Raw genomic sequence first — 9,020 nt, 5'->3', positions numbered from 1 at the left:
AGGTCCCTGTTTGAGTTTCCTTAATTGTAAGCTGGGGAGCTCCTGTTCAAAGGCTGGAGTTTGTGGGCTCCCCCAGGACTCCACAACTTTACTCCCTTCAATCAGGTTTATTGTTAAGTATTGCATGGACAGTGGAAAGAATTCTGTAACCCAAGCTGAGAGCAGCCCACAGAAGGTGAATGGATATCAGTGCATGGGCACAGAAACATAGATCCTGGCACATACCCCATCTGCCTACTACCATCTGCTGAATTAGGTCCCCTCTCTCCTTCTATTTTTGGCTGAGTAAAAGATGCTGTTTGTCTAAGATACACTGTTAGAGCTAGAGAGCTCAGTTTGGTTACAAAGTGGTGGGAGTGGTCGTGCTAATGAAGGAGACCAGAGCTGAGGTACTAGAGCTGTGTCACCTCTGACACAGTAAGTGCAAACTCAGGATGATAATGATTTTGAAGCTAAAAAGTCCTCCACAGGATATCTGCTGAGTGTTTTTTCCTCCAGGAAACCCACTCAAGGGTGAGTAAGGACCTTTTCCCTCTAACCTGCTTCTCTCTTCCTTGCACTTCCTATTACTGTTTGTAGGTCATTTCTTCTTCCTCCTATTGTCAGCCTCCATCAAGGGTGTTTTCCTTCCTTTTGCGGGGGGGCAGGGGCAGAGGTTGAACATACTCTTTCTAGTGTTGTTTCTCCTGAGTCTTTCTTCTGGTCCTCTTCCTTTGATCTATTTCTCCCTGTTTCTTTTCTAAATGTCTCATTTATTCTTCCTTTCTTCTTCCACTTTCTGTGGATGGCGGGGTCAGTGATTTGTTCCTGGGTGGAAGAATGATCTAAAACAGAAAGACAAAGGATGAGTAGAAAGAGGTGCAAGTGAATGGGAGGAAGAAGAGGGCTGAAAGGACACATGGAGTCAACTTGTCTCCAAAATAATGTTGTAGAGACAAGGGAAATTCTTTCATGGTGTTTCTAGGGAGACAATGAAGCCATTAACTAAACAGAGAGAGATAAATTTAGAGAACAGGAAATTAGCATGTGGGATGAGGTAGTTTCTTGAGTTGTTTGCACTTTACAATAACCATTCAACAATATTTACTAAGGACATAATATATGTTAGGCAAGTTTCTAGGAGCCAGGTATCCTGCCATGAACAAAAGTGGCATCAGGAATATAGGTTTCATTAGTAAAGTAGAAGACATGTCCATATAAATTAAATGTGGTATGCCTGGTGGGTTTAAGTGCTCTGAGAAATACAAGCCAAGAAGGAACAGGGAGGGAAGGATTTGAACTCCAGCTAGGCATTGGGTAAGTCCTGGCTGAGAATGTGAGGAGGATGTGAGGGAACAATGTGGAGCATATCTGGGAAGAGCATATCCATGAAGATGCAGAAGCAAATGTCAAGGCCCCTGAGGCTGGTGTCTGCCTATTATATGGGAGGAACTCAAAGGTAGCTGGTGGATGAGTGAACTAGAGGAGTCAAGGGAATTCCAGAGACAGCAGAAGGAAAGGAGGTCTTGGTGGTGATGGAAGGCTGCCCCAAAAAGTCTGGATTTAGTCTTGAAGCATTTTGGCTTTTACCTTTCAGAGATGAGTTCACTCCAGTGCTATGGGGCAAATAGACTAACAGGGAAGCAAGGGTGGAATGGGGAGGCAAGTCCAGTTAGGGGCCATTGTTATCATCCAGGAAAGCAGTAACAGTGGTGTGGTAAGGTGGAACCTCGCAGGAGTGAAAAGTGGTGAGTGAATACATTTGGAGGAAAAGCCAGCAGGAATTTCTGATGGTTGGGATGTGAGAGGGAAGGAGAGGATTCAAGATGAATGTATTGTGCCCTGAGCTACTGGGGAGACCTGGACTTAATTAATCTGAGAAGAAGGTTAGAACAGGTGTTTCTCTGCTGGAGACCAAGAGCATTTTGGTTACTTCAGGTAGGATAAGACCATTGGACATCCATGTCAAAATGCTAAATATGTGTTGTGTATAAGAATCAAAGTTCATTCAAGCCATTCAGGGTATGAAGAGAAATGTCTAGTGACCAATATAGTATGTTAGTACTAGTTACATTTTCAGAACTCTTTCCTAGAAAGCTCCACATAAACTCTCTCATTGAAGCTCACAGGAAAGCAGTGATGGAGAATGTGTGATTATACTCCTGCAACAGAAGGTCTAAATGCTGGAGAAGGTCAACAATTAGTGGTGATACAGCTGTGTCTTGGACTCAGGGCTCCAGAGGTCCTTTAGAGTTTTCTGTTATCATTGCTCTTTATACAAAGAAAAGGCTTTTTCTAGGGAGAGATGCTTGTACTACAAATGTGATGTAATCATTTCTGATGAGACAGAGAAGTGTGAAAACTGTCAGAGATGATGAAGAGAGAGGTATATCTCACTGAAAATGTATTCAGCTGAATGCCTCTACACACAGAGAGTAGTGCTGGACATCCTCAGAATATGAGGAAGTTCGGTTATAAAGTCGGAGGGACTTGTTTTGTTCTGTTGGTTGGGTAATCCTGGCTCCAATATGACCAAGATAGTATTTAAAGGCAGAAATTTACTCCTATAGAACACACACACATATACACGACAACAGGGAATTGTTGGTGTAAAGGATACAGTCTTTAGACATGAGTCGGGCCATGTTCCCCTCTGTAGGGACAAGCTCATACAACCAAAATCCCTAGTTATAGAACTGGGCAGGCCCATCCCAGCATAGGAAATCACCTTGGATCTTTACACAGACAGAGTGTTCTGTAGGGTCTTTGCATTTCCTTTTTGCAGGGGGGTAAAGTAGAGAAGAATACACCCCTTACAAATGTATTCTAGATACTGCTCTCATCCATTTGTAGGGAACATCTTTGTCATTTGTAAACACCCGAAGATCTTCACTGTTCCTCACAGGAAAGTATCCAGCCATGAATTTGTAGTACAATTCAGGTCAAGAACAACAGCTTCGGGCGCCTGGGTGGCTCAGTGGTTAAGCCGCTGCCTTCGGCTCAGGTCATGATCTCAGGGTCCTGGGATCGAGTCCCGCATCGGGCTCTCTGCTCAGCAGGGAGCCTGCTTCCTCCTCTCTATCTCTCTCTGCTTGCCTCTCTGCCTACTTGTGATTTCTCTCTGTCAAATAAATAAATAAAAAATCTTTAAAAAAAAAAAAAAAAAAAAGAACAACAGCTTCTGCAATGAAAGAATCCAGGCTTTCTACTTTCAGAACTTGGAGGTTGCAGCTGCATATTACTTCATCTGGTTATTTTATTAAGTCAACGCACACATATATAAGAACATGGGAGGCTTTGCAGAGAAGTTCTCAATGACACTTGGTAAAGGTCTGAAGGGAGGGTGAGCCATGAAGATAGCTGGAGGAGGAATACTCCATGAAAAGGGAAGTCAAATGTCCTAAGGTAAGAGTGTGTCTTGCTTGATGCAGGAAATAATAAAGAGGTTCTGGTAGCAAAAGCAATCTGAGTAAGGGGACAGGGTCAGAGCCCATGGGGGTAGGTTACATAGGACTTGGGGGCCTTGCAAGGGTTTGGCCTAGATCTGTGTTGGGAGCCAATGGCCTATCTTGAGCCCAAGAGTAACACTATCTGACTTGCATTTCATATGGTTTAACTCCCCAGCTGCTGAGTAGAGAAGCAAGGAAAACCACTCAGGAGGCTGCTGTGAACCCAAGGAGCACATTCTCAGGCCAAACAAATGAGATGTAGAAAACCAGAGGGGGATTACTTGGGACGCCCTTCAATGGCAGAAGCAGGTTTGAGCTGAGATACAGCATTTGACAAGAGGAGTTTGGAGGAAGATATGCTAGGTGACTGGAACAGTGTGAGAAAAACTAAAAGAGGCAAACAGAAGTCATATTTGGCAATCTGCAAGTGTCTGTTGAGGTGGAATTCAGTATTTATTTAGAAGGATTTGGGGATGAAAAGCTGGAGAGGGAGAGCAGGGCCATACCTGGACTTCAATTAGGTTAAAGGTGAAGCTCTGCTCTCAGTCTTGAGTAGTGACATGGCCTACAGAGGGGTGCTCAGGGAGGTTCCTACAATTTGCAATGCACCAGGAGGTCCTTGGGTCATGCCCATTGCATGAATGCTGGCAAAACAAAGATGCTCCAAATACAGTGGTGACAAGGGATGAAAATAGAGTTCCAGTTGTAAGAAGCAAGAGCCTCCACTAAGGGCAAATCAACAGGACTGTGAGAGTGTTGGATGTGATGCACATAGGGTATTCAGCATGGATCATTTTGAGCTTGAATCATTGGGAAACTAAAACATCATATTAAAGATATAAGATGACAATAGTAGACATTACTTTTCTAACAAACGCAGGTGAACATTAATGCTTCGTTATTTTTTTCGGATGTGAACAAGAAATGCAATTGTATCAATTCTTCAGAGAATTGGAAGTTTGAGGCAGTGGCTCAGGCTTGACTCAGTCTTGGGAGGGGTGTCTGAGATCCAAAAATTTTGGTGTCATTTAGAGACAGAGAGGCAGATGGATTCTCTTTCTCCTCCTCCTCAGCCTTATGGTAATCCTTCCCAAGTCTTTCCTTGATTTCAAAAGTCGGAAATGTGATTGTAATTTTCATCTAGCTTCAGGAATGCCATTTAAACTAATCAATTTGTAAGACAGGAACTTATCATGAGAGATCAAATATTCATTTGTGATATGAGTTGTATCTTACAAGAAACCACAACTGCACTAAAGGATCTCCAAGAGTTAAGAGTCTAGGCCATAAATCAGAAGGCTGCGCAGTGAGCCAAGAATTAAATAAAGGAAATTGAAATTTCCTAACTGAGAATTTCTCCAAGATAAGGTAGCTTGACCCTTTAAGACTATTTTTTGCCCAGAAACAGCCTGGTAACAGTGAGTTTGCAGAACTTGGGTTCCAAAGCTCCCTTCTCAAGTATTGGTCCTGTGTTTACCAGCCATGTAACCTTTGGCACCCCAGCCAACCCTTCAGAACCTTTTTCCTCATCTGTAGAAGAGGGTCTATTTAATAATATCACTGTATCTTCATTGCAGGTTCCTACAATGAGATCAAATAAAAAATGGATAAAAGTACTGTGGAATGCAAGAGTTTGATTTATTTTTTACTGATTGTAGATTGTTTGTCACTAGAACCAGGCAGAGAGCCCTATCATTTCTCAGCAGATGAGAGACAGACTCACAAACTCAACATGTTTGATTCATTGTTTCTAGGCAACTTGCAAATCACCATCTTTTATTTCCAGTATCTTTCATATATGACAAGATCACTTTTTAAAATAATTATAGTTCAGTTTAATTATATCAATAATCAAGATTTGAGATAGAACATGGAAAGATATGGTAGACAGCCTCCAAGATGGTCTCATTTGTCCCCTTTCCCAGTATCCATGCCCTTGTGCCCTCTTTCCAGTGAGTATGGGCTGGATTTGGTGATTCATTCCTAAAGAATAGAATTCAGCTGAACTCATGGGATATCACTTCCAATACTACATTTTAAGACTCTGATTTCTATCTAGGGTGCTTTTGCTCTCACTATCTCCAGGATCACTTCACCAGGGAGAAGTCAGTTGCCATGCTATGAGGCAGCCCAGGGAAGAGGGAGCAGGCCTACCTATAGTCACATGAGTGATCTTGCTAGTGGAATCTCCTCCAGCCCAGCCTTGAGAGGACTGCAGCTTTTTTTGACAGCTTCATGGTAACCTTCTGAGGGACCTTATGCCAGAGACACCTAGCTAAGCTTCACCTACATTTCTGGCCCACGGAAACTGTAAGATAATAAAAAATTGCCATTTTATTTTAAATGCTAACTTTTGGAGCTATCTGTTACACAGTTAATAGCTAATTACATGAGCAAATCAACAGCTAATGCAAGTTTAAGGGCAAAGACCACACTGTTGTGCCACTTGCAGAACCATGGAAATACCTGGTACTGCAGCCCTGAATGGATAAAAGGACAGGTGAAATTAGGAGGAGGCTGATAAGAGAGAGAAAAAGGAGAAGCCTAAAAACTGGAAATACCTTTCAGAGTGAAGACAAGTTTCAATAGGGTGAGAGAGTGAGGACAACAATCAAAGAAAAAGTTGTGTCAGAATAGTATGATGTTTTCCATTTAATTGTTTATAATCATTTATTCTTTTATTTTCCTTGGGTTCAGATTCTGTGACTATCCTCAAGGGAGTTTTAATATGCATGACTTTTTAAATATGCATGACTTTTATTGCCTAATTTGGCTTTTGTTCATGTAAAATCAGGTCATGTCACCTTATTATATTCCTTTTGTAAGATATTTATAAGAATTGATGACCAAACATCCTGAGAAACCCCTTTTAATTGACATGATCCAATAACTTAATTCAAACTTTTATGAGGCAGTGAGTAAATGGTTCAGAGAGTCATGTGCAAGAAAGTGGTTAGAAATATTTTATAAGGCTCTTTGAGGGGCACCTGGGTGGCTCAGTGGGTTAAGGCTCTTTGTTGTCTACTAAAAGTAATTTAGTAAGTAGATATTAACTGTTTACCAGTCAGCTTTTACTGAAGCCTAATCCTGGGATTATTTTTGAAGTTTCAGCACAATTGAAGACTTCACTGTTCTTAATAAGTTTGGGCACCAAACTGTTGCTTTTCCACATTGGTCCTGTGAATTTCCTGTCACCCCCAATATAATTGACAATAATGCCATCTAATTATAACTATTCCCTCTCATGTGAGGCACTGAAGATACTTCTTTTATCGATACTATAAATATATCAGAACGGCTAGTATGAAAACACTCTTAGAACATAAAGAAACATGGGTTAAAGAGCGACTCATGATTCAAACACATCCTTTTCCATTACACATATTAATGGTCTGATGGGCTGAGAAGGTATAGCTCTGTTTAAGATAGTTTACCGAATCTGTGTGATATCATAAAAGACTCAATATCATATAATAAAGCCAAAACTTTGCTTGCATAAAGGTCCTATATGATAATCTCTTCCAGGTAAGGATATACACAAATAGATAATTGGTCCATTCTATAAGCTAGGATGACTCCTATTGCTGTTAGATGGGAATATAAAGGAGTATCTCTTCCATGTCCCAAAGTTGATATTGTTGAGGTCTCAAAGTTGATATTGTTGAGTTACAAACAAAACAACTGGCTGAAGATGTAGAATGCAGAGGTAATAAAGAAATGTCAGTCGATCCATTATTTTTTGTTCACAGTCACAGGTAACCAGAAACATCAACTAAGCCATGGAGATACAGTCGAATCAATCATCCACAGATGACTTCATCCTCTTGGGCATTTTTTCTCACAGTCCAACTGACCTTGTCCTCTTCTCTCTAGTTATGGTGGTCTTCACAGTGGCCCTCTGTGGGAATGTTCTCCTCCTCTTCCTCATCTACATAGATCCTCGACTTCATACACCCATGTACTTCTTCCTCAGTCAGCTCTCCCTCATGGACCTCATGTTGGTCTGTACCAATGTGCCAAAGATGGTAGTCAACTTCCTATCTGGCAGGAAGTCCATCTCTTTTGTGGGTTGTGGCATACAAATTGGCCTCTTTGTCTGTCTTGTGGGGTCTGAAGGGCTCTTGCTGGGACTCATGGCTTATGACCGCTATGTGGCCATTAGCCACCCACTTCACTATCCTGTCCTCATGAATCAGAGGGTCTGCCTCCAGATTGTTGGGAGCTCCTGGGCCTTCGGGATAATAGATGGTGTGATCCAGATGGTGGTAGTAATGACCTTCCCCTACTGTGGCTGGAGGGAAGTGAACCACTTCTTTTGTGAGATGCTATCCTTGTTGAAACTGGCCTGTATAGACACATCCATTTTTGAGAACGTTATATATGCTTGCTGTGTCTTCATGCTGTTTCTTCCCTTCTCCATCATCGTTGCCTCCTATGCTCGTATCCTGAGGGCTGTGCTCCGCATGCGCTCTGCTCAGGCTGGCAAAAAGGCCCTGGCCACCTGTTCTTCCCATCTGACAGCTGTCTCCCTCTTCTACGGGGCAGCCATGTTCATCTACCTGAGGCCTCGGCACTACCGGGCTCCCAGCCATGACAAGGTGGTCTCTATCTTCTACACAGTCCTTACACCTATGCTCAACCCCTTCATTTATAGCTTGAGAAACCGGGAGGTGATGGGGGCCCTGAGAAAGGGGTTGGACCATTGCAGGATTGGCAGTCAGCACTGAAGGACCAGGACATCCTGTGCCTGGCAATGCCATCCCCTGATTCTGTGACTTTGAGTAAATAATCTCTGTGTGAGGCTCTGTTTCCTCACTGTTAATGATGATCATAATACCTGCAAGCTTTTTTTAAATCCTAAACCCTCTCTGTGTGTAGTGAAAAAACAGCTTTTTTTTAAAGATTTTATTTATTTATTTGACAGACAGAGACCACAAGTAGGCAGAGAGAGGAGGAAGCAGGCTCCCCGCTGAGCAGAGAGCCTGATGCAGAGCTTGATGCCAGGACCCTGAGATCAGGACCCGAGCCTAAGGCAGAGGCTCTAACCCACTGAGCCACCCAGGTGCCCCCAAAACAGCTTTTTTATTTTTACCCAATATTTAGTGAGCTAATTCATTTGTAAAATGCATTACATTGGAATGTAGGACTTTGTAAACCCAAGCACGTGCAGAAGTAAGGCATTGGGATTATTGTCCCTTATTGTTTATTTTTTTTGTCCCTTATTGTTTAAATCTAGAATTATTTCTAATATAAGAGAATGCCCTGAATTTGACTTCCTTACTCTTATTGCGATTCTCTACCATTGACTCAGAACTTACTATGTGCCGGAAACATACAATATTCCATATGTGTATGTATAGATATCATTTCTCTGATTTTTTAAAGGTCTCACACTAGTTTCTTAGATGAAACTGGATGAAATCATCATACAGATGATGAAAAATAAGCTTATAAAATTCTCTTTAGAGAGTGCTCACCTTTCATGCTCTGTAAGTAGGAACTTTTTTTTTAAATATATAAGTGGGGTTTTTTTGACCTTTTAAGTTTTTATTTTTAACTCCAGTTAGTTAATATATAGTGTTATATTCATTT

At 41.8% G+C, this 9,020-nt stretch overlaps 1 protein-coding gene across 1 annotated transcript; it reads left to right on the top strand.

The window, feature by feature from the left end:
- The first annotated feature begins 7,207 nt into the window (after window positions 1-7,207).
- Window positions 7,208-8,155, top strand: LOC132028065 (olfactory receptor 2V2). Its single transcript, XM_059416718.1, has one exon. The coding sequence runs from the start codon at window positions 7,208-7,210 to the stop codon at window positions 8,153-8,155; it is 948 nt and encodes a 315-aa protein (XP_059272701.1).
- Window positions 8,156-9,020: the final 865 nt, after the last annotated feature.

This window comes from Mustela nigripes, chromosome 12 (assembly GCF_022355385.1).
Source record: "Mustela nigripes isolate SB6536 chromosome 12, MUSNIG.SB6536, whole genome shotgun sequence".
Lineage (NCBI taxonomy): Eukaryota > Metazoa > Chordata > Mammalia > Carnivora > Mustelidae > Mustela > Mustela nigripes.
This window is presented reverse-complemented; position numbering and strand designations above follow the sequence as displayed.